General features: G+C 35.5%; 1 protein-coding gene across 8 annotated transcripts in view; it reads right to left on the bottom strand.

Annotated features, from left to right (window-relative positions):
- Positions 1 to 27,338, bottom strand: part of LOC150096550 (serine/threonine-protein phosphatase 4 regulatory subunit 1-like) — a 536,793-nt gene that overhangs the window by 246,516 nt on the left and 262,939 nt on the right. For 7 of the 8 annotated variants that reach the window (XM_090408176.1, XM_090408177.1, XM_090408173.1 and 4 more), the window contains 2 exons: positions 20,055 to 20,197; positions 586 to 646 (listed from right to left, as the gene is read on the bottom strand). In XM_090408176.1, coding sequence (XP_090264302.1) covers positions 586 to 646; positions 20,055 to 20,197 — 204 coding nt within the window. Of the gene's footprint in view, positions 1 to 585; positions 647 to 20,054; positions 20,198 to 20,392; positions 20,503 to 27,338 lie in introns of those variants that run through there. The other variant, XM_090408181.1, reaches the window with a different exon arrangement.

The following is a 27,338-nucleotide window of genomic DNA, read 5'->3' as shown; positions in this document are numbered from 1 at the left end:
GTGGTAATGAAAGATTTAAGACACCTGGATGAAAGTTCTATTCCAAATGCAGCTTATGACAGAGACAGATGGAGAAACCTAGTAATGGCAGTATTAGACCTAAATGGCCTATTATGTTGTTGAAGAAGGCAATCCCTATTTAGCTATAATTTGCATCACACTGTCTAAATCCTGTCCCAAATCGAAATTCAGTATATCACTGATCTGACAGTTTCAATCATCTCTGACAAGCAATAGCATCCCCCTCCTGCTTTTCCCTATTCTATCTCTTCTGAGAACATTATTATGCACTTTGTTATCATACACAACATTATTAAACCATGACTCAGAAATTGCCACAATATGTGGGTCAGTTTGTCTAATTAATAATGTAAACCATCTTAGCATATAACATGATCATGATGCCATTCAAACACACACTTATTTATTTTGCATAGGGGTTTCTGAGACCTCCAGGAAAGAAGTGTGTGTGTGGAGCAGTCATCAGTGATATCCATAGTCTCCACAGCACCACACATGAGCCAGTGTTTTTTTATAATATAAATATAAAATTAAAAAAGAGAAGTTCCTATTGCTCAACAATACCTTTGTCAATTAACCCATGTTCCATCATTGTAAGCAGAGCTCCTTGGCTTGTTTTTCGCAGCTAAAAAATAAACAAATAAATATTTATATCAAATAATAACATCAAATTAATTATTTTGACTAACAAGAGCTTTAATAAGAGTGAATTTCAACATGAAAGCAGTTAGGAATTTTGTAAGAGGTATCTAAGCCTCCCTAAAAATAATTTCTTTAGAAATACAGTTGACCCTTGAAGAATGGGGGTTTTAACTAGGCAAATCCACTTGCTATTTTTTTTAAAATAAATATATTGGAAAATTTTTTGAAGATCTACGGCAAATCGAAAAAACTCTGAGAGGAACTGCGTAGCTTAGAAATATTGAATATATTTATATAATATAGCTTAGAAATATAAGAAAAGTTACGTATGTTATGAATGCATAAAATATTGTAATGTAAATAGTCTATTTTATCATTTACTACCCTAAAATATACACAAATCTATTATAAAAAGTTATAAACTTTATCAAAACTTACGCACCCAAACAAGTACATGGCACCGTTCACAGTTGAGCGAAACGTAAACAAACGTGAAGATGCAGTATTAAATCATAACTGCATATAATTAACCGTTATTAATTAATTAATTACTTGAATTAGTATAAAATAAAAATTTTATAACGATTCATTCATTAGTGTATAGGCTAGGCTATTGCAAAACAATTTTATCGACTGCACTAGGCTACCATAAAGCCTAGAATGAATCCTACCATGAATTGTTATACCTGTAAATAAATATGAATAATTTCTTTTTCACATTATCTTTTCATTTTTGATGTCTAGTGTTAGTAATATGTATAACATGTACAGCGTTTTGTATCATACAAGACAATATTGATATAGGTACTGACAGACATACAATTCACCTTGTAAACAGATGTCTATCGACAGTATCAATAAATACAGTACATGTTTTCACTTCCTTATGATTTTCTTTAATAACATTTTCTTTTCTCTAGCTTACTTTACTGTAAGAATATAGTATATAATACATATAACATACAACACATGTGTTAATCGACTGTTTATGTTGTCAGTAAGTTCAACAACAGTAGGCAATTAGTAGTTAAGTTTTTGGGAAGTCAAAGGTTATATGTGGATTTTCAAACAACACAGGCGATCAGCGCCCCTAACTTCAGCGTTGTTCAAGGGTCAACTGTATAAAGAAATACAGGTGACCCTCGTATAACGCAGATGTTAGGTTCCATAGAAATGCCGCGTTATAGAAATCTCATTACACAAGACTTAGATCACATAGAAAAAGTAGGGTTAGGTTCCAAAATCGTTTTTTTTTTTTTAAATTATATAAACAATAATGACATATCCAACAAAAACAATATTTTTATTCCCCTAACTTCAGCGTTGTTCAAGGGTCAACTGTATAAAGAAATACAGGTAACCCTCGTATAACGCAGATGTTAGGTTCCATAGAAATGCCGCGTTATAGAAATCGCATTATACAAGACTTAGATCACATAGAAAAAGTAGGGTTACGTTCCGAAATCGTTTTTTTTTTTTTTTTTTTAATGATATAAATAACAATGACATATCCAACAAAAACAATATTTTTATTTAATTCAGGTAATTCATATAAGTTAAGAAAACAAACTATGAGACAAATACGTAGTATAAAATTATAAAAATTACAAATTGTACATAAATTTCATTGCACATAATGCATAAATGTTTTAGACAATAAAATAAAGCGCATATTTTAATTGTCATCACTGTCTTCAGAAATAACATTTCGTAAATGTTCTTTAAGTGGCCGGGGGTCGTCACCACTTGAAATCTCTTGGATATCATTTGTATAATTCTCGTATGCATGTAACTCACCAGAAAATAAACTGCTCAGCTTGAGAATAACACACTTATGATTTTAAATGCGTTTTTCCTGGCAGAAAATGAAGACAATTTTCAACAATAAACACTTTATACAGTAAACCCTAGATGGCGAACCTATGGCATTAGTGCCAGAAGTGACACGTCTGAGAATTTTGCTGGCATGTCGATTTACAGGTGATATCCTTTTATAGGCTCATAGATTATTCAAGTTTTTTTGTTTTTTTTAATTGTTACAATACGTACAAGCTGAAATTTTGTTTTACACAAGACAGCAACTATAAACACGTGCATATGATTAGTGCGGTATTAACAAAAGATCGCGTGACCCAAAGACAAAAGCAACCGACAAGTATTGAGTTGAAATGCTAATTCTCTTCAATCGAATTCCATAACATCTGAAACTGTCATAACAACATCCACTATTAGTTTTAGCACATTCACAACAGGGTGTCATTTATCGTTCCGATGGAACTTCTCATTACTGACTGGCTCGACTCACACAAACGTTTCAACCCTTCGTTGAATTTTATGGCTTCTTCTCTGCGTTTGAGGTGGCAAGCGAACTCACACATTCATTATATGGCATGTTTCAATTCTTGGTAGTCTTTTATTTTAAGTTAGCTTTTGTGATCTATCATAATGACATCGAGAATTTCAAATGCAATAAAACAAACACCTATTTCATAACTGAAAAATTCGACAACAGTTTTTAGTTAGTTACTGTGTTTCGGTGCAACATATGGTTTTGCTTATGTTTGCTTAAGTCTATACAGCGTAGTTTCTGTGAGAGGGGACATGTGATTTATTACTTTGCACTCTTTTTTTTATTCCATCTGTCTCTAATTGCACTATTTGTTGAGAATGACACACACTGCAAAAGCCTTTGTACAGTACCTTATTCAGTGAAGCAATAAAACTAAATTTGATACTTATAACTACTTGTGCTATACAGGTAGACACAAATTTAATGAAATTGTAGACCACATTAAACAAGGGATACTACAATTTGTAGACCGCTTTATATCAAAACCGCGTTGTATAAGTACCGCATTATACGAGGGTTACCTGTACTTGTTTTTACTGATTTTTTCTTTTTCTTGGTGAAATAGCATGTATAAGTAGCATCTGTTTTGGAGACATGAGACAAGTATAGTGGAAAAGCAATAACATCCAAATACCTATGAAGTCAGGAAAAATCTCCGAAAAACAATCCGTTAATTTGTAAATATATATTTACAAATTAATGGATTATTTATTCCCCCCCCCACAGCCAATCCCACATGTATAAACAAAAACAAAGTTTCAGTTTAATGGCAGTTTAGTAATATGATGAGAAAGAGACTGACTATGCAGTATCATTACAAATTATGATCTGGCAGGGACGAATTCTCCATGCTTGCTGTGCAAGCTCATTACTTGAGAAAGAAGTAATATTTATTTGTTAATAAATGCATGCATTTATAAGCATTCCATTTAGGCTCTTATTTTTGTAGAGAAGACATCTTAAGCTTGCACAGCAATAATTAAGTTTTGCGTCGTGTATCGAAGCCTGATGCTTGCTCGTATAGTCAACGCTTCCTTGGCTTGCTCTGTTGTCGGAGTTTCCAGGTCATCCTCGCTGCAGCACTGTGATTTCATGTGCACGCATAGCCATTTCTGCTCCCTTCACATCATCTTACACAGGCCATACACAGTCAAAGTAGCTCTAGCCAGTGAGTTTCAGCCAGCCTTTACAAAGTGCATGTTGCTTGGGAAAATTAAGTTACAACCAACTATTTATGACGAAGTTATTGACCAGTTCATAAAGAAGAACCGTAGGGTAGAATTTGTATTCAAATAGCTAAATTGAAAAAGATAGAATATCATTTGTAAAATAAATGTTGTATTTGTATGATTAAATGTACATAAATTTCTAAATATATAGTTTTAAATGGTCAGTAATTCATTATTCCGCTAATTTCAGGACCAGCTTTCTCCCCTGTGACCTGGTATTATTTTGTTACATTTTTCTTAGCATTATGTTACAGATACTGTAACATAACAGGTGAAATAATCTGCATAAAAAAAAGATGAACTTGATATAAAAGATCCACTATCAATTTATGTTTCCTAACTTCAATTAAATCTCTAACTGAACTACAAAATGGTGGCTACCATAAAGAAGGAAAAATGCTTTTTTTTAAATATTAATTCCAAACAGGAGAGGGTGATACTTTTATTCCATTAGTACGTGGAAATGAGTCAAAGATCATCATCATCAAATTCCTGACATGTACCCTCAAGGGGTGTATAGGATATGATAGTACTACATGAAAAATTTACATCATTACTAACTTCCTATCTATAATTTTCCTCCAAATCAGTCTGTTACTTGTCAAGACTCCAATATTATTATTATCAGATCTTATATTTCTATCGTCTAAGGCATATTGTACCGTATCGATCCACCTATATCTTGGTCTTCCTCTGGGTCGTTTTCCTGCCAACCTAGCAGAGAACACTTGTTTTGCTAATCTTTCCTCGCCCATTCTGTTTAAGTGACCATACCACCTGAGATTAGCTCTGCTAACGCATTCCTGGATGCCGACAATGTCAAGTTCTTTCCTAATATCCTTTTTTTGAATATGATATTGCCATTGATACCATCTGTTCACACCTCTAATCTTTCTCAAGACTCTCATATCTGCAGTCTCTAGTCTTAGGTCAAGTGTTTTACTTCTGACCCAGCACTCAGATCCATAAGTTAAAACTGGTTTGAACACCGTCTTGTATGCAGCTAATTTAGTGTTCCGACTAATTTCTCTCTTATTCCATACGAATTTATTCAGTTGACTTCCCAACATACCAGCATTGCTGATTCTGTTGTTTATTTCCATGTTTAATTTACCATTTTCACTAAAAGTCGTGCCTACTTAGGCACGATTTTTAGTGAAATGTTTTAATTGTTCTACAGATTCTCCGTTCACAACACAGTTGACATTTTCATCGATTCTACCTATTTTCATTGCCTTTGTCTTTTTATTCCTGACCTTCATGCCATATCTATTACAACAGTTATTCAATTTAGTCAGGGAATCTTGTAAACTAGTAGTGGATTTATTAGAAGTATAATATTGTCCGCATAAAGCAAAGATCTGACATTAACATCTCCAATTCTGATATCATGTTTAATACCGCTTTCCTTCATAATGTGATCCATATAGATAATGAATAACATAGGGGATAATGTACATCCTTGTCTCACACCAAATGTAACATTAAACCATCTTCCTGAACTTCAATTCTAACTTGCAACTAAAATAAAGACTAAGTATTGCTTGATATAATGCTCCATTGATACCATATAACTGTAGCGTATTGTACAGCTTCTCTCATGGCACCTTGTCATGCCTTTTCCAGATCGGCAAAACTTAAATACAGATCTTTGTTATATTCCCATGCTTTCTCAACTATTTGTCGTAAAGTGAAGATCTGATCCTGACAGCCCCTATTTGGAATGAATCCAGCTTGTTCTTCACCAAGCTTTTCTTCCACAATTCTTCTCAACCGTTTCTCAAGTACACTGGCATAGATCTTGCCAGGAACATTCAGTAAGGAAATACCTCTGTAATTCTCACATTCAGTTTTATTTCCCTTTTTTATATATGGGTACTATTAGAGCTCTACCCCAATCATCGGGAATTCGTCCCTCTGTCCAGGCTTTCTGAACTATGCAGTGCAGCCACTGTAAGACTTTTATACCACCATACTTATATATATACAATAACATATATAAGTATGGTGGTATAATACATACAATAACATAGTCAATGAGACTTTTCTTATTCCTTGCCCCTTCTCTCCATGTGAATTTATGCACATTTTTATGTTGGAACATGGTGTAAGTACTAGCCAGTCCATGTCCTGAACAGAAATCCAACAGGTATTTCCCATTATTATTAGCTTTGCTCTTTTCTCCAAATTTTCCCAAATATTTTTGTATGTCTGACAATCATTTCCTACTCTGCTATTTAAATCCCCACAAGGACCAACTTTTCCTTTTTCATTGTGTCAGTTGCTTTTTCTAAAGCATCAAAAAATTACTCCACTTCTACCTTAGTAGAATCTTCTGTGGGACCATAGGCACAAATAAGTCTCATTATCCAATTCCCCATTCTGATATTTGCCCACATTACTCTACTTGAGACTGCCTGCCATTCAAGACGATTAGCCTTGTATTTTGTGTTGAATACTATGGCTACTCCTTCTTTTCCTTGATTGTCATTTCCCGAATATAACATTTTGTATTTATTGCTCAGAAAGATCTCACCAGTTTTTTTTTTGTTTGTTTGTTTCAGTCACCCCTATTATGTCAATCTGGTACTTATCTAATTCCTCAGCTAGCTCCATTTCTTTGCCATTCAGGCTTCTTATGTTGATAGTACCGATTTTTTACTCTGGTGATGTTGAGTTGGGGTGTGTTTTCAGACTTGTTCCAGTAACTGACTTTTCGCAGTTCGCCCTGGTTCCCTGGCGAAAAGAACGGGGGGGGGGGGGGCTTGTTTAACCGGGCAACACCCCAGCCAGCACAAAATTTTGTCATGTTGTCCCATCATTTTCTATATTGGTTTAAGCCAATAAGAATACAATTTGGTTGGCTAAATCCCAAATTGCCAGCCCATCCTCGTTCGCTCAGTATCCAGGTAGATACCCAACAGGGTGCACCATGAGAAGGTGAGGATTGGACATTAGGTCAGAAGCCTGGTTGGTTCTCTGCATTCCTTTAAAGGCTATGTGGAGGTCTCCTCTCAGTTATACAGCTTTGACCCTTAAGCACCCCTGGGTCAAATATTGGTGAAGAAACTTATTAACATTAGATAAATTGCACTTTTTCAGAAAGGCATGTGAAGGAAGATTTTCCAAAAGAAGAACAGGATAGTAGTTAAAAGAAGAAATAACTGTTCTGTGCACTTAAATTGTGAATGAATGGAGACTGGGATCAAGAGGTTTAGATATATTGAAGGAAGGAATTCAATACATGAATGGTAGCTACAGTCATGTGTGTAAACATACTTGCACAATTAATCTCTGCATGATCAAAAGTTCGACAGAGATGAGCTATAATCAACTGAAATGTTCTGTTTTACACTGGAGTTGAGAAATTTCACTAACGTCATCACTCCCCAAGTGTAAAAACAGTATTCCACATTGGATGGGCTGTGATTTTTAGTTGATCGAAGTAAACTAATTCAATGTACAAAGTGAAATAGGAAAATCCGGTTCCTTAGAACTTCACAAGAAGTGGGATATGTGGAACAGCAGAAAATAATAAAGTTTGCACAATCTTGATCAGAGACTATACAATATACAATTTAAAATCAAATAAGCAGCTTTATATCTGGTGGTTAATATAATTCAGATTTATTAGAATTCAAGTTAATGTGGTTATCAGATTCCCATTAAAAAACAGCTTTGAGATTCTAGAATGTTTGTTGATTTTTATAGTACAAAGTTTGGAAACATGAAAGAGAAATGCAGTACACCAGATTTCAACCAGAGAAGGATAATAATATATGAAAGAAGATATGTAAAGGTTAAGAATGAAGATCTCTCCATTATTATAGCAAATGATTGATAAAACTGATAATCCAAATGTGTGTGTGTGGGGGGGGGGGTGACAGGCCATAAATGGAAGCATGTTACTTAACAGGTAAAAAAAAAAAAAAAAAACCTTTATGAAAAATCTAATCAAATACCGTAAAATATCAGCAGCAATCTTTTCAGATTTTCCAAGCTATTCTATGGAATATGTCCAACATTGAGTGACCAAAAAAACAATACATCTTTAGACTGGCAACAATAAAAATCATACTGATGACTATTAACTAGGTGCGATATTTCTAGGAGTCCAGAAGTATTGTTCGGCAGCATAGCATAACTAACATGCTGAAAACCCTACAATGCAAAGTCACCCCTCCCCCCCATATTCCTTTTGATAAACCTTACTCCGCACAACTCACCTCAATCTACAGACCAACAACTACCGCTGCCCTCAAATCAGACCTCCAAGTCATCCTCCAACGGGGTTCAGATAACCTAGTCAATTTCAATGCAAATAAAACCCAGTACTGTCTCATTTCTCATAAAAAAGAACCATTTTCTCCCAGTATTATTTTTGAAAACACCCAAATTTGAGACAATATGAGATTTCTCTTCTTGGAATTACCCTGTCATCAGGACTCTCCTGGCATAAAACACATAACCATTGCATCCTCAGCTTCTAAAAAAATTAGGATTTCTCTTTCGCTCAAGATGTTACTTCACAGCTGTTAACCTTACACAAATCACAAATCTGCCCAACCATCGAATACTGCTCCCACATATGGGGCAGGGGCCCCAATTGCTCCCTAAAAATGCTCGACTCAATACAGAGGAGAGCAATCAGACTTATTAATATCCCATCTCTTACCAACTCACTCCCTCCACTTTCACATAGACGACCGGTCTCTGTACCAAGCGTTTTCTACAAATATTTCCATAGAAAATGTTCAACCGAAATAGCATCAATAATCCCCCCACTTAGTACTAAGCTTGTTGGAACAAGTGCAGCTGTTGCTCAACATCCCTACACAGTGCACCTTGAAACCCACAGAACAAGTTTCTTCTCCTCCTCCATCCCTGCAACTGCTATACTATGGAACAGTCTTCCTCTTGATGTGTTCCCTAAGGAATACAATATACAGTCATTCAAATACAATGTGAACAAGTACCTTCTTTCCCAAACCATACATGGTACTAATGTACTATAGGTTGATCTATCACGTCTTGTGTATGGGCTCAACATAAAAAAAATAATAAATAAATAAAAAATCCTATAAAGACTACAAAGGCACTGAAATGAAATCTTGATGCAGGAAAGGAGAGGAAAAAAAATCATTGCTGTTGTACCAGTACTATTAATGAATTTCACCCCCCCCCCACACACATATACACACACACATACACTATCATTTTAGAGAGTAATCAAGTTGGTTCGGTTGGCCAAACAGACAGTATATCCACTTTTCACAGATCCATGTGTCTGCCATAGGTATGCATGTTAGTGAAGATAATAGTGAACTACATTACGCAGTGTGAGACCTCCCTTCTACTTACTGGAAACCAGAAGTAGTATGAAAAAGCATATGTTATCTCTACAGCAGAGTTTCCCGATTATCTAACCCTTAAACTACTTTTGATACTAACATGCTACAGTTTATGACCTTTTGTGACTAGGATTCACATAAAAGAAAAGATGATAATTGGATGATACAGAGTTTTGTCTTTCTTCTTAAGAACAGGATGACTATGGGGTCAGGTTAAATGGTATGGTGCAACACCAAAGTATGTTGAGGACACAAAGCAGGATGAATATCTATAGCACAAATTGTCAAAAAATCAGTTTAGATAAAATGAAGTCCCTCGGTCCTCAATGCCTTGGGAGGGTAAAAAAAAAAGAGGAAAATATCCCAGGAAGGGAAAAAAAAGTGTACATCAAGTACTTGATGGTAAGAGGAGTTATTCTTAGTCACTGATGTAAAGGTTTCAAGAAAAGTAGGTGAAAAGATCAACTCTGTCTTATGATAAGGTTGCAAAAGCCTTATCAGGAATGCAGAATGGACAGAAGTTGAAATTATGCATTCAGCAATGAGAATTGTATAATGTATTAATGAAGCAAAGTAGTTTTAATATATTTATGGTTTGCCTTATAATATGAAAGGATAATTTATTCAGATGACGGTAGATTCCACACACACACCAAAACTCCCATCTCAGAACTGAGGAACTACCACATCTATATAACATTTCTCCAATCTGAATAAATACAGCACTTTATAAACTACCAAAAAAATCTGAGAGATTATCAATGAAGTCTTCAAAACTAATATACAATCAAAGAATAACATGAAGGATATATAGAATGCTAATTACAAGAGTACAATATTTAGTCTGTTTTTCCTTTTGCATGGCCATAAAGAAGTCTTAGCGATAAAAGGAAAAATATCAGTACAATATTATCATCATCATCACATCTTCCATGTGAGTTAGCAAACTCATCATGGGAGGTTCATTCAACTGACATTCAATATTTATCATATTGAACCTTAAAATCCTTAACACAATGTTAATGCACACCTTGCATTAACAACATATTCTGGTAATGTGTTTCATTCAACCACAATTCTCCATGTAAAAAATCTACTTCTCATAACCTTCTTGATCACTCTTACACATCTTCCAGGGATGGCCTCAGGTTTTTCTACAATTTTTATAATTTCCTCTGTATTAATCAGATAAAATCCACTCACTAGCTTAAAATAGTCTGTCACATCACCACTTTTGATCCTATCCACAGAACTCTGATTTACATTCCTTTAACATCTCTCTCTCTCTCCATAGCCAACATCCAAGATGCCTGATACTCTCTTAATCATTTGTCTCTGGACCTTCTGCAATGTTTCCACATCACAAACCAGGTGACCAAATCCAAACACGATAGTCAAAGTTGTGATCTGACCAGTGCTTTATACAGTGGCACAACTATCTCCTTATCCCTCCATGTTAGTCAACTTCTTATCATAGAAGCAATATGACATGCAGTCTTTGTAACATTTGCTGTCAACTATCACTTGGAGATATTGAATCTCATTAACTTCCTACAGTATATTCCTATCAATATAGTACACACAGTCTTATATCTCTGCACTCCAAAATGCAACAACTTGTACTTCATTGTGTGGTCCTTCAGTCCATGGACTGGTCGGCTTTAGCACACCATTCCCACAATTCGTTCCTCTCGTTGGCGATTCTATTCATTTCTTCATATCTTCTTGTTCCCAAATCTTCACATGCACCCACTGTTCAAAAAGAAACCGAACTTTTGATAGAAAATAAAACAGGCCAATTATAATTATGCAAATCATTTATTTCAATCAATATACCCTACCTCAGCTTTGATACAGCGTTTGGCACGGTCAATTAATTCGTTAAATGAGTCTTTTATATCGGTTTTTGGGATACTGTTGAGGGTCGTGGTTACTGACGCTTGAATGTTTCAATGGTGTCCTATCGCTTCCCTTTCATCGGCAAATGAAGTCGGGGGAAGAGAAAGAAGTCACAGGGTGCTAAATCAGGTGAATACGGTGAGTGATCCAACACACACACTTGGTTTTTGTTCAAAAACTGTTTCAATGTTCGAACGATGAGATGGTGCAAAAGTGACCAGCTGCCTGCATCATGATATTCGTGCTGTACGCGACGAATTCTTGCTATCAATCGCTTCAAAACTTTGAGATAAAACTCACCATTGACTGTTTGGCCAGGTGGAACGAATTCTTTGCTCTTGGAATTGTAGAAACAAATCAGCATTGTCTTTACTTTTGACTTCTCCAAGCGACTTTTTTTCGGATACCCTCTTCTGGTGGTCTCCACTCAGCACTCCGGCGCTTTGTTTTGGGCTCATACTCAAAACACCAAGTTTCCTCACCAATAACGATCATTTCAAGGAAGTTTGAGTCCTTACGAGCGGTTTTAATGAGGTCCTTGTGGTGTTCAATTCGATACATATTTTGGTCGTCGGTCAACTTGTGGGGAACAAATCGCAAATTCAATTTACGCAGGCCCAAACTCTCGGTCAAAATATGTTGTGCACAGTTAGTTGTGGAATCCCCAATTCATCTTCAATGAACCTTACGGACGATTTCAGGTTTTCTTTGATGAAATCACGCACTTTTTGGATGTTAACTTCGCTCAGTCCAGTTTTTGGACGGCCTGATTATTCGTCGTTCTCAAGTGTCTCACGACCACTTTGAAATCACTTAAACCACTCGTAAACCTGAGTACGGGATAAGCATTCATCACCGTATGCTTTTTGAAGCATTTGATACGTTTCTGTAAAACTTTTACCAAGTTTAACACAAAAGTCAAACAGAGCTCTCTGTTTGAAACTCATTTTCCGACCGTTCGTCAAAAAACACTGTCACTCTTGACACTATAACTCGGCTTCTAATGAAACAAATGTCATAAACAGTTGACAACACTAATAAAGGTTGCCGTTTTCGACAACAAAAAGATACAACTGGTGGCTTCTAATTTCTAAAAGTTCGGTTTCTTTTTAGACAAAGGGTATACTTTATGCTTGCTTGCGTCTTGTTCGAAAGTATAGTCGAAAATGTTATTTCCATTATGGGATCACGGACATGTTTTTGAACGGACGTAAGTCGAGGGATGACCGTATTAGAAAAAAAAATACTGTTTTAAAAGCAGTCTTGAACTACAATATATGCTCAATAATGGAGTTCAATTTTTGCCTGTACAAGAAAAAAGATACGTCATTCATGTAGTATCCTTTAAAATCTCCACATCCGCAAATAAATGCTAATAATAATTCATGATACTTTTAAGAACCCGCCTAGATTGGATTTCGTAACCCATAATTTTGGGATAAGGTGGTTAGTCTTATTCCTAAATCATTTCTTGTGTAAATTGTGTTTGTTCTCCTGGCCACTTTTCCTGATTGCGGAATGACAGATTCTGGAAGAAGAAAACCCATCCATCCCTGTATGATACCGGCTAACTTACGTTCCGTTGAAAATTCCCGATAAAGGTTCTTGGCAGGATGCGAGTCCATGTTTCTCCAACTATAAAGGGCTTCGTTGAAAAGTTCTGGGTCACGGAGACTTCAGAAGTATTAATTATAGGGAGGGTGCATGGATTTGTGAATGTTTCTAGGCAGTAGATGATTTTCATCACTGTGTAAGACCACCACTCTTATTGGAAGCTTCAAGTTTCTTAAGTATGTTTAGCTTCTGGAGCAAAGGTTCCTCGATTATCTAATTCTTACCTTGCCCATGGCACTAACTGCAATAAGGCTGACTGTTACTCTTTTGGTTTCCATTTACTTTGCTTGTATTTTCGAATTTTTTGTTGATACAGGTTTGATTTCTTTTGGCTGTTAGTACCTAAATATCAACATTACGACTCAGTGTAACACATTTACACATTGTTGGAATACCTCCATGACTGAATTGTGCATGATGCTAAACAAGATATCAAGAGTCAGCATAGAAAAAGCCAATCACTGCATTTTGTGCATTATGTCAAATAGTTTTGTTCTATGCTGACGGTAAAATCGCAGAATAGTTAAGTGCTTAATGGAAGTGAATTCTGTGATGCTTGGTGTCAAATTAGTCCAGATTTGTTTCGAATATTTTTTTAAAACTGAACATGAGGTATTAAGTTGGAAATTTAGGTCTAGCGATTTGCGTGCAAATTGCTCCTGATTATAGCGATATTAAAACATTGATTGGACAAGTATAATCCGTGACATTTCATTATTCGACCTCTGAATAATTTAATATGAAAATACCTTTTTTAAAAAAAAAAAAAAAAGTTTTTGAAGTGCTTGTAGAAGAGAGATGAACAGGGAAAGTTTATAAGAAAAGACAATGAAGACCTACTGGGCAAATTTTTGGAAGCTTGAAGGCATGTATCATAAAAGCTTCAAGAAGCATATAGGGGAAAGGTGAACCCTCCATACCATGATAGTAAGAGCGTAAATTGAATAGATATTAACTGACTGCCAGAGTATTACACATTATGTTGAAGCACTCTGGCACTTTGTGTCGGGCTCATACTCAAAACACCATGTTTCGTCACCAGTAATGATCATTTCAAGGAAGTTTGAGTCCTTACGAGTGGTTTTAATGAGGTCCTTGCGGTGTTTGATTCGATAAATTTTTTAGTCGGTCAACTTGAGGGGAACAAATCGCAAATTCAATTTACGAAGGCCCAAACTCTCTCGATCAAAATATGTTGTGCACAGTTTATTTTGGAATCCCCAATTCATCTTCAATGAATCTCACGGATAATTTTGGGTTTTCTTTGATGAAATTACACACTTTTTTGGATGTTAACTTTGCTCAGTCCAGTTTTTAGACTGCCTGGCTTTTCGTCGTCCTCAAGCGTGTCACAACCACTTCGAAATCACTTAAACCACTCATAAACTTGAGTACGGGATAAGCATACATCACCGTATGCTTTTTGAAGCATTTGATGCGTTTCAATAAAACTTTTACCATGTTTAACACAAAAGTCAATCGCAGCTCTTTGTTTGAAACTCATTTTCCGACCGTTCATCAAAACACACTGTCACTATAACTCTGCTTCTAATGAAACAAATATCAAACAGTTGACACAACACTAATGAAGGTTGCCGCTTTCGACAACAAAAAGATACAACAGGTGGCACCACTAGTTTCTTCTATTTTCGAAAAAAGTTCGGTTTCTTTTTTGGACAGAGGGTGTAGTTGTTTGATTTAGTTCATTCTTGGTCTGCACCCCATTCTTTTATCCAGGATTTTCCCTTTTATTACTGTTTTGAGGAAACTGTTATGCCTTAGTAGGGGTCCTATGCATTCAAGTCATCTCTTCTTTATGGTCTCCAATATACTTTTTTCTTCCACAAATTCTTTGAGAATTTTGTCATTGCTTTCCTTTTCAACTCACTTTCATTAATCGTCTCTGGCATCGCATCTTGAAGGACTCTAGGTATACTTCTAATCTTGTTTAAGTAGAGTCCAGGTTTACGACGCATATAATGGGACTGGCCAGACAAAGGTCTTTAATAGTCTTTCTCTTAGTTCGACGTCGATTTTCGTTGATGAGAGTATGTGATATTTATTGTAAAATGCTTGTTTTGCCTGTGCAATTCTTGATTTCACTTCTTTTGTGCAATGTGCATCTTTTGTGATCAATTGTCCTAAGTACTGAAAGGAAGTTACTTGCTTAATGGGTTTATCTTCTATTCTGATATTCACAGTATGAGGTTTCTTTCCTATTATCATTGCCTTTGTTTTTCTGATGTTTATTCTCATATCATATTCGGATGCCTTGTTATTTATTCCTTTCAGGATTTTCTCCAGTCTCTTAGAGCAATCCTTGTTTTACATCTCACTGTTTTAGCTGATTCTGACCATCCCTCTTGTAGAAACACTACTGCAGTTTGGTATTTATATAGCTGCCACATCAACTTTATTATTTATTATTCTATTCCTGTCTCTCAGCAATGGAAAGAGTTTATGCCATGACACCATGTCAAATGTTATTTTGAGGTGCCCTTGTTCTATCATACGTTCACCAAGATGCCTTAATACCAGAATTGCATCCCAGGTTCCTTGTTCTTTTCTGAAACCAAATTGGTTTTCTTCAAGACAGGTTTCCAATTTCTATTCCAGTCAGTCTTATTATTTTTAGGAGTATTTTTGACATATAACTTATTAAGCTTGTTGTTCTGGAGTGGGTACATTGTATTGATTTAGTCTTTTAAGGGATGGGTACCATCAGAGAGTATAAAAAGTCTTACAGCCATATTCCTTTTTCAAAACTATCAGTGACCATTTGGTATACCTTGTCTTTTACCTGTTCACTTGCTTCTATAATTAGTTCAATTGGTATTCTATCCACGTGTAGTGCCTTAGTCATTGCAGTAGTTGTGAGTGCATTGTCAAATTCGTCTCAAGTAATTTGCATTATATCAATTATGAGTTTATACTTCCTTTCTGGCAATTGCAGGAGTGGTTTTGATTTTTTATACAGTTCTTGTACATATTCTTGCCATTATTTCTTCATTATCTCAGGATTTGTTATTGGGTTTTCCCTGTTTATCATTTAGCACAAAAGTGGTTATACTTCTGTCTTTGTGTGTAACATTTTTATCTTCTTTCATCAACCTATCATGAGGTAACCTATCAAACGCTTTCACAAATTCCAAGAATATCACCATATATATGAATATCTTATCCAACATGTTTGTTACTTGATCATAAAATTAAAGTACTAAAACAAGATCCATCCTGATCATCATAAAGAATCTGTCAATCAACCCAATCCTGTATTCAACTCCTAACCAATCTCTCAAACACCTTAACTACAACTGGAGATATACAGACTGATCTGTAATTGGAAACATGTCCCAGAATCATGCTTGTGGAGTGGTCCTATTTTGCTTCCTCCCCCCCACTCCTTAGGAACCTGATCTAGTGTAAAGGGCATAGCTAACTGTTGCACATTCCTTAAAAATGTGGTGACAGTCATTCATTCCCACAGCTTTATTAACATCTTACCTAATTAAAACATGATACACCTCTGATTAACCTAATACTTGCCTCCCTTGTTGATGCTCCTTGTACGTATGATTGCCATTAGCTTTCTTTTACCTCCTCTATAACATTTTCATCCATTTCACTCCAACTCTATTTATTCATTCATTAACTCTGGTGTGCAGTTACACACTGCTTATGTCAGATACCGCTTTATGAATGACCATGAAATGTCAACATGTTTTCTGCACAGCTCATCTACCCAAACATATTGATGTTTACTTAACTACTGAGCTTCCCATAATCAGTCACCTTTTAACTCCAATCCTTTTTTTGGAAATAACCTCTTGTTGTTTCACCACTTCTCAAACAAGTACCTCATAATCACTCTCACCAATTGATGGCAGGGTTAATACATCTTTAACAACCATATCTTGTGAAGATATCACCAAATCCAACACTATAAAACCTCTAGTTGCTTCTATAATATGCTACTCAGAAATTCAACAAATTTACTCTCCTTGTTCCCATAGACTATCTCCTGCTTCCAAATCTTATGTTCTTGTAATTAGAGTCTCTCCCATTACAATCAACTGATGACTTCACATCACTTGCCTTAGTCCAGTCCTGAAAATACTTCAGGTGCAAACTTTGTTTGCTTACACTTGGATAAAGGATTAAACCAAATATGTAACTGGTAGCATAGCCAAGTGAAAAAATTTCCATCAACTATCTCTAATCCAGAGAATTTTAATAATAAGGTGTTGACACCTTTGGCAACTGGTATATGGTAATATGACTTTTGCATTACTTCCACATTAGTATCACCACCTCTGGGTCTAGTTCTCACTGACGAGACCTCAATAAAGGTCAAAACCAGTCTGGGTAGTGATCCTTTCCATAATACATAGCATTATACATACCCATAAGGATGTGTGCTTTTGTATTATGGGATACTTATGCAAGTGATCAGAAATTATATCACCTTTAACCACGAGTTGTCCCAGTCCTGAAAATATTTCAGGCCCAAACTTTGTTTGCTTACACTTGGATAAAGGATTACACCAAATATGTAATTGGCAGCATAGCCAAGTGAAAAAATTTCCATCAATTACAATCAACTTCTTTTTACATGCCCAATCAATCTGCCTAAACATCTGAGAATCAGTATTTTCTACATTCCCTGGACTATAACAACATCCTATTGGATATATTACTCATACTCCGTTAATTTCAACTTCACAGTATACAAATTCAAAATCTTCACATGTACTATCATTTTCAACTTCCGCTCTTTGTGGACACAATTCCTTAGCAATCATTAACAATTACTTCCCCTACTCTTTTAATTTTTCTATCCTTTGGAAAAATCGTATATCCTTCCATTTCTATTTCCAACAGTATATGATTCTCAGACAAACAAGTTTCACTTATACTAATTATCCTTGACCATACTTTTATTACTAAGTGTAATAAACTCAGTTCTCTTATTTCAAACACTCCTTATATTTGTATACAAATATAATGATTCCACCGCCGCGTCTTTGAGGCCATGCCACCAACACCATCACTCTCTACTCTAGCTGCTCGCCCTTCGGTCTGACTACTCCCATTTTCCTGGTCCTGAATGACTGCCATTCACACCTGTCTCATCCCTCACTTTATGCATCCCATCACCTTGTTCTGCTGCAATCACATCTTCTACCTTGTAACATCAATCTTCCTCCTGACCTACAATCTGTTTAGCTGTGGTGCTATCCCTTTAATTACTATGCTAACTTCTGGCCTTCTCAGCAAACAATAGTTTTGCTGAGAAGTCTAGGTTTGTGCAAAATCAAACCTATTCAAATGCAATCCATCAAACTTAAATCATTCCAACTTCCTTTCAAATTCTCTCCACAGTTTCCACAAACTGCAACCTCTTTTGCCTTACACAATTCAGCCATCTTGCTATTCATTATCTTTACTCTCCTTCACAACTCATTATTATATATCTGGACAACATGCTAACCACTTTCCAAACACTATTATCCTTTACCTCCTGCAACAACCATCTGAAGTCCATATCAACATTTCTTTTTTTCACCATAAAGTTATTCATGTCCACAGACTCTAAATCTGATGCTAACTCTATCTTCTCTGCAGAGGATCAGTTATTTCTTTTAATGTTCCACCAGGAAAGCATGTTTTGTATATTTTGTTATTCACCACATGATTGCATCCTGATGCAGTGCTTTATTTATTTTTTTTTTTTTTATATATATGTTGATTCATACAGAAGAGATCAAAGGACCAATAAGTGCCATGTCTGGGGTGCAGGTGAGGAGTCAAAAGTTTACTGACTTTTTTTTTTTTTTAAAGAGTTGCAGGTTAGAAATACTTCTTGTGATAGGCTGCTCTAGAGGAAGGAGGCAGATGGAATGAAAGAAGAAGAAATGAAGCTTTGATGTGTTTGCAGTTTCACAGTAAAGGGGTAGTGGGCAGCTGCTGCATCTGTTGATTTGGTTGCATGAAGATTTTTGCATCTGAAAAAAATCTTAAAGTGGAGGAATGATGATTGCCAATTCAGTGGGCAATGACTATAGAAGTACCTGTAGAATAGACAGAGTTGAAACACTTACCTGTGAGATAAAGATCATCTGTGAGCCAAATTGCTCTCCTTTAGACAGCATCAAGAACTTCTAGAGAAGTTTTAGATGCTCCACCCTAAACATGTGAACAGTATTCTAAGCATGGGGGAGATCTGGGATTTGTATATTGTTAAGAGTTGGATGGATGTAAAAGAGTAATTTGAATGCCTAGTTTTTTCGATACTAAGGAAGCTATTATTGAGAGGTTTTGTGCCAGGAGAAGCTGAAGGTGAATGTTAGTCTAACTAACCAGAGAGATCTGATCTTGTCTGGTGATTTCTGCATTAATGAGGGGAAGGGCTGTTTACTAGAAATGCTAGCTCCTATTTCAAAATGCTCTATCCTATAATTAAACTTTTCTTTTCGCTCACTAACAATCCACAAATCTTTCCCATTTTTCTATGCATGCAGAAAACAATTCTCACAACTCATGCACTGAGAAAAATCCATGGCAAAACTATCTTTGTGCCATAGACATGTGCCATTTTCAGAAAGTAGTAGGAACATAACACAAACAAAATTACAGGAACAAATACTACTGAAGAATATCCAGCAAGAAAAAAATTAAGTAATTCTATGAAAAAAGCTACCCTTAACTATTTAAAACACTGTATAAAATTAATTACATAGTGAATACAAATTCATAATACAATAATTTTTCTTAGTCGGATAAAAATCTTAAGGTTAAGTGTCACTATATGCAAGACAGTTGAGACTACTACAAACATGTGATGTTATAAAAATCTTAAAGATTATCCATTTCTACTTCATAACCTAAACTTGCAATACTTAGTATTAGATAGGAATATGACAAAAAATAAAAAATAGCATCACATACCTGATTATGTATATGACTAAGACCTTTTACTACCTGTGGTACAAGCTGTTGTCTGATGACATTTTCTAAGTTACAGCTGTGTTCTCTACAAAAATTTGCAATATGAGGGACTTGCTCCATAAGTTCAGCACATACAGTGTGTTCTAAATTAAAAATAGTAAATAACTCAGCTGAGATAAACATCAGCTAAAATGCTTCATATAACTTACTATTTAAATAAAATATGCAAATGATTAATAAATTGAAACTATCTACTGACAAGTAGATATCATATACAACAATTCATTTGAAGGCAGAATAATAATTTAAAAAATAATAAAAGCTTAAATTATTATTACCTGCTTAACTGGATCTCCACCTTGATGTGTAAGGAGGCTTGCATGCACCAATGGCCTCAAGAGCAATGCCAGCAGTAGCTAAGCTACTGACAGGGCCGCCCCCTCCCCCTATTGTCACGGCTATATGAAAATATTCATATAGCCGTGACAATAGAAAGAAAAAAAATAAATTAAAGGAAACAAAAGATACAGATGGTTATGCTATGTTATATAGTGGAATGGACTACCACATCATTATTAGAGGCTACTCCATGGAGACCTTAGACTCATTGAGAGGGGTCCTAAGCATCATGTCAAAAACTATCCAACATCTACACAGTATCTATCATACTTTGAACTCATTCACAGTCATGGCATCCACCACAAACTCTGGCAATCTATTCCACTCATTCACCACTCTCCAAGCAAAAAACCTAGTTCTAACACCCTTGGTAACTATACTCTGGTCACCTTCGGCCTAATCAGTAAAGGAAAAATTAGACAAAATACAAGCAAAAGCATCCAAGATTATTATTGGTGCAGTCTCATCCGCTAACAACAACAGAGCCCAACAGGAATGTGGGCTAGACCTAATGGAGGACAGACGAAAATTTGCCACCATAAAATTCATAAATAATATCAGAAGCTACCAAAGCGATCATATCTCCCTAAAAACTTATGAACACTGGAATCAAAAATGCAGACTTCATAGATCATCAACTTTACAAAAAAAGAATCAAGAAATTATCAACCTTCTTTCATCCTCCAAACAGGTTATTTGTTATACCGATGGATTGTCGGACACCAGTATGATTGGTGTTCTCATTCTACTCCCGAAAGGTGAAAAACTTTCAATAAAATCTAACAGAGAAGCTTGGGTGTTGACGGTTATTCATGACTTCACAGTATTAACAACACCACACAATTTTATCAAAGAGATGTTTTATTAACTTATATTTCACTGATATTCAACTCAGCATCATCAGAGCACAACACACTTGTATATGCGACAGTGAGTGAGTGAAACAATATAATTGCAAAAGACAAAAGATCTGAAGTCCTATTTTTGGTGCCCTCTAACGAGAGAAAAAAAAAGGCTATGCAGGAGTTTTTTCCTTAGGATAAGTCTCCCAAATTTTTGGCAAATTAATGCAACCATATTTGTTAAGGTTGGGAGAATTCTTCAAAGAAATTGCTGATTCAAAACAATCTTTCAGATCTATAAGACTCCTAAATAGCATAAATTTTCACACAGGATTAGATGGAGGAAAATGAATGTGCTATTTAGGAGTCGCTATAGATCTGAAAGATTATTTTTTGAATCAGCAATGGCTTTGAAGAATTCTCCCAACCTTAACAAATATGGTTGCATTAATTTGCCAAAAATTCGAGAGACTGTTATCGTAAGGAAAACTCCTGCATAGCTTTTTTTTTCCCCGTTAGAGGGTGCCAAAAATAGGACTTTAGATCTTTTTGTCTTTTGAAATTATATTGTTTCACTCACTCACTGTCGCATGTACAAGTGTATTGTGCTCTGATGATGCCGAGTTGAAAATCAGGAAATATAAGTTAATAAAACATCTCTTTGATAAAATTGTGTGGTGTTGTTAATACTGTGAAAAATAAGTCATGAACTTTCAATAAAAGTTGGATCTGGGAGAATTGTTTCCAATTTTACCAGTGAACTTTATGCAATAAATAAAGCACTTGAAATTGTCATCATCTCAACAATCTGAGGGATTTATAATTTACAGTGACTCAAGATCAGCTATGGAGGCAATCAAAAATGACAATACCAAGCTCACACAAGACACCCATAAACTCTTGAATAACTAAAGTGTTTAGGAAAAAAGTTGCATTTTACAATGGATTCCTGCTCATGTAGGCATTGATTACAACGAAGCAGCTGATAAATTAGCAAAAGAGGCCAGAGAACTCAACCAAGAAACTCACATGATAACTCTTGCTGATGCACTAGCAAAAGCTAAACTAATTCCACTGAAATCATTGATACAACATCAACTTCCTGACCTGAAGTCAATGCTGACAGAAAGAACTCCATCACGATAGCAAGACTACGAACAGGACATTATAGAGGAATGAAGATCAATACAGATGATACAAGAACATATAGAAACTGCAACAACTGCCCCAATACTGAACTGACACCCATTCACATCTTTACCTGTCCAGCAATTACAACAGCCTTGCAAGAAATAAATCCTAATCCTGAACAACAGCTCTATACAAACAAAATAATCGACATAGCCGAAGCAGTTCAAGGAGCACATGGAAACATCTAAAACTCTTCAAAGAACAAGACAACAACAACTACACTCTTACTCAGTTTCCAAGGATGGCTCTGGTTCTCCCGCCATAAGACTGGTTCTGGAAAATTTTCTCTCAATTAATCTTGTAAAAATCCTTCACGGCATCGCCTACTCCCTATATAAAAAAGGTGTTAGCTTAGCTGACACCTTTTTATTTCAGTAATTTGTATATCTCAATCATATCACCCCTTTTCTGCCTGTCAACCAGTTTCTGTAACCCACAAATCTTCAACCTGTTGTTGCAAGATTCATTCCATAGACCTGCTACCATCTTGGTAACTCACCTCTGGATACTCTCCACCTCTTCCTCATCACCAAGAAACCCTATGATTAGATCTGCACAGAGTAGTCAAGATGGAGTCTTATCAGAGCTTCGAATGGGGTGGCAATTTTAATTGATAATATATTGTAAAATAGTATCAAAAAGTACAATGCCGTAAATGTTTGAATTATAACAGTTTCATTAAGAACAAATAAAAGCTATTTAAATATCACAGGAGTTTATGTCCCTGATAAAGGTACAAAAGAGGATTCTGAGTAATTTTATGAGGAACTGCTCATGTTCCTCATAAAACCTAACCAGATGCTTATGCTATATTATATAGTGGAGTGGACTACCATATCTGAGCTTTGAGTGGAGTGGCATTTCTATTGACATTTTAATTCATAATAAATAGTATGTTCTGGAGGCTATTGAAAAAGCTTAGAAATGATAAAGATGACATGAAAACTAAAGATAAGGATATTCTAGATATCTGGAGTAATTACTTTGAAGGACTGTTAAACAAAACAAGCAGTGACAGAACAGTGGTACAAAATATTGTGAAGGAATGGAAACAGGAGTACATATCAAAAGTCTGAAATGTGAAAAAGAAGCTGGAATGGATGATATTTGTAGTGGCTAATTCAGAGGGCATGGTCAGAAGGTCAAATTCCAGATGACTGCAGCAGAGCTCTCATAGTTCCTATCTATAAAAAGATAAGAAATAAAGTTGAATGTGCGAATTACAGAGGTATTTCACTATTGAGTGTTCCAGGTAAGATTTTTGCAAGCAAGAAGAGGCTAAGAAAAATTGTTGAAGAGAAACTTGGAGAACAATAATCTGGATTCAGGTCAAGAGATTTTCACTTTACAACAAATAGTTGAGAAATCATTCAAATATAGCAAATATCTGTATACTTAAGTTTCTTAGATCTGGAAAAAGGCATATGACAAGGTGCCCAGAGAAGGGATTTTCAAAACACTGCAATTATATCATGTAAATAGAACATTATACAGAGCAATACATATCATAAGTAGTATGTCAGCAGTTAGAATAGAAGGAAATACAGGAAGATTGTTTGATGTAAAATCAGGTGCAAGACAAGAGCACACACAATCTCAACTCTTGTTCATCATCTCTATGGATCATATCTCAATATTTCAATCTCAATATCTCAATATGAATCATATTTCAGTGCTGGGACCATTGCTGTTTAATTTGTACATAAATGATTTAGGAAATAACCAAAGGAAATATTCAGTTTGCTGATGATGCAAAATTAAGTAGAGTAATAGTTAATCAAGGCAATGTGGAGAGCTTACAGGACGATTTAAATAGGCTGTCAGTGTAGGCAAAAGTTAATGGATGTAGTTTAATGTTGAAATGTAAAGTTATGCAGTTTGGGATAAATAGATTACAAGCTAATTAAGTTAAGGGGATAATAAATCCCTCATTATTTTAAAGCCAGATACGAAACTGAGATCGAAATATAAGAGTTTCATGCTGAAGAACTATCAGCGAGTCAAAGCGTAAATCATCACTTGGGTAGTACAACACTATGGCAACTCATGTCAAAGGTGGAGCAAAGGTGTTTATCACATTGATGGCACTATACTCATCTAGAGATTTAGGGGTAGTGGCAGACAGAGAGTTAAAGTTTAGAGGACATATTGCTACAGTAACACATAAGATCACTTGGCTAGTGAAGAACACATTAACAAGTAGAGATAAGGAAGTTGTAATTCCTCTTTATAAGACCTTGATATCTGGATTACTGTGTTCAAGTCTGGTCCCCTGGGTTTCTTGGGGATGTGGAAGCAGTAGAGAGGATTCAGAGGTGAGTGGTCTGTGGAATGTGCCCTATGAGGATAGACTGAAGGTGGGTGGATTGCAGAAGTTGGGTGATAGGAGAAAAAGAGAGGATATGATAGAAACATTCAGTTAGGGTGTGAGGACTAGAGTTTTTGCTTGGAGAATGGTGAATGAGTGGAATGGGCTACCACAATCAGTTGTGAGTGCCTTTTCTGTTAATGGGATTCAAGGAGAGGTATGATAGGTTATGTGGATAGATTGGGTCTCCTGCGATGAGTTTTATGGGCACCTCCATGGAGTTTTCGTACTCCATGGAGGTGCCCATACAATAATAATAAGATCTAAAAGTACAATTACTAAAAGAAAATAATATTAATAATAATACCAAAAGGCTTCATTTTGGTGATGTAAAATTACATAAGTGGATATCAAATCCAACAATATTTCAAAGCAGAATGTTTGTAGAAACTATAAAAGTTTCATAAGTTGACCTGAGAGCTTATGAGAATACAATCCTCAATATCCCCGAGTTCCCTTAGTATGGACTACTTAAAAATATGGGCACTGCCCATATTTTTAAGTAATTTTTAGTAATTTATTCGGTAATTTTTAAGCGTCCATATATTTGCCTTTTATTAGTCCATTCCATAAAGGTTTAATTGGCCTGTCAGCTGTCAGGAGAATGAAAGGAGGGTAAGATAGTAAGCACCATTGCATAAGGAAGGAGGTAGAATGCAGTTATCCAACTACAGACCTGTTTATATTTCTTCTGTAGTTAAGATTTTGGAAGAAATGGTAAGAGCTCATAATACAGAATGGGGCAGATAAGGGTAATATTATTTATGCAGGCCAGCATGAATTTATAAAAGGGCACTCTTGTTTTAGTATTCTGGTTATCTTTTACAATAGAGTAATAAGAGCAGTGGATGCATGCTCCTATAGCAGCATGATATAATTGTAGTTGTATATGGCAGAGAAGTATCAGGGAGTAAGAAGGTTACAAGTGAAGTTCCATAAGGTTCAGTCCTGGGACCATTGCTGCTCAATCTTTATGTCAATGATAATGCCACAGGACGAGAGAGAGATGTTTGCAGATGATGTGAAGCTTGGGAGGGTTATTAGTAATAGTGCTGATGTTTTGGCTTTTCAAGAACACATGAATAAGCTTGAAATATGAGCAAAGTCATGGAGATATCAGTTTTAATGCAACTAAATGGAGGGTTTCAAAATTTGGGATCCACAGAAGGATGCTTCATACTCACTTGGTGGAGTAATACTGGAAGAAGTGGAGGAAACAAAGGATCTCGGGGTGATTGTGGATAGAGATTTAAAGTTCCAGGGACATATTGCAAAGGTTGTAAAGGCATCTCAAAGAAGAGCAGCAATGTTGAGGAGAACATTAACCATGAAAGATAAAAGTGTGCTGATAAAAGTGTGATTGATCAGATCAGACCACATCTGGATTTCTGTGCTCAGATCTGGTCACTGGGATTTGAAGGGGATTTAGTAACCTTGGAGAGGGTGCAGAGACAGATAAAAATTATGTCAGGACTGTATAACATTGATTATGAGGATAGACTGAAGGAATGCAGACTGCAGAGTTTGGTGAATAGAAGGGAGGTATGATTCAGACATTTAAGCTGTTGAAGGGTTATTATTGTATTAACACTGAGGAGATTTTTCATATGGTAGAACAAGGGAAAAGAACAAGGAAAAGCGGCGATTCCTGGAAGTTGCAAAAGGAGGTGGTGAGTAAAAGGGTAAGAAGTGATTTTTTTTTGCATGGAGAGTGGTAGGAGTATGGAATGCATTGCCTGAGAGGGTGGTGAACATGCAGACTGGGGTGATTTTAAGGAGTGGTATGACAGACTTTCTATTCACTAGTGTTGACCTCCTTCAATAAGTATCAACTCCATGGGTTTCAGGAAAATAATAATATACCTATTACAAGATGAGTAAAATGCTATACCAATCAGAATTAACAGATTACCTAAAAGAACCTAAAATTGATGAAAATATAGAAGAAAAATGGAAATCTTTAATATAGATAATTCATAAGGAGCAACCTAAAAGGTACTTGGAAATAAAAAATAAAATACAAAAAAGAAAACATCAAAAACTTGGAACACAGATATAGAAAATGCAATAAAAGAGAATCATGTAGTATACAAATGATTCCTTCAAAAACAAAGGAAAGAAGAGAAATATACAAAAACAAGAGAAACACAGCTAAAATCATAGTAAAGATAGCTCAGCAAATTTAATAAAATAGAAGAAATACATAGAAGACCATGCATAGCCTACAAAATATTAAGAAAATTAAACAATGAAAAAAGGGGTACAGCACAAATCAACATAATACAAGAGAAACAATGGATAGAATATGAGAATTTATGGTATCATCCAAATTTATTAGAAGAAAATGAAGAAATTACAGACTTAAAATAATTAAAATTAAAATGAAAGAATATTGCAAATGACTACTCTCAGGAGAACAAAATGGGTCCAGCCATGGAAGATCATATATATATATATATAAACATATATATATATATATAAACA

The sequence above is a fragment of the Typopeltis vanoorti genome, chromosome 18 (assembly GCF_054136105.1).
Source record: "Typopeltis vanoorti isolate ZY-2024b chromosome 18, IOZ_Tvanoo_1.0, whole genome shotgun sequence".
NCBI lineage: Eukaryota > Metazoa > Arthropoda > Arachnida > Uropygi > Thelyphonidae > Typopeltis > Typopeltis vanoorti.
The sequence above is the reverse complement of the archived record's forward strand: the minus strand, read 5'-3'. Positions and strand labels throughout refer to the sequence as shown.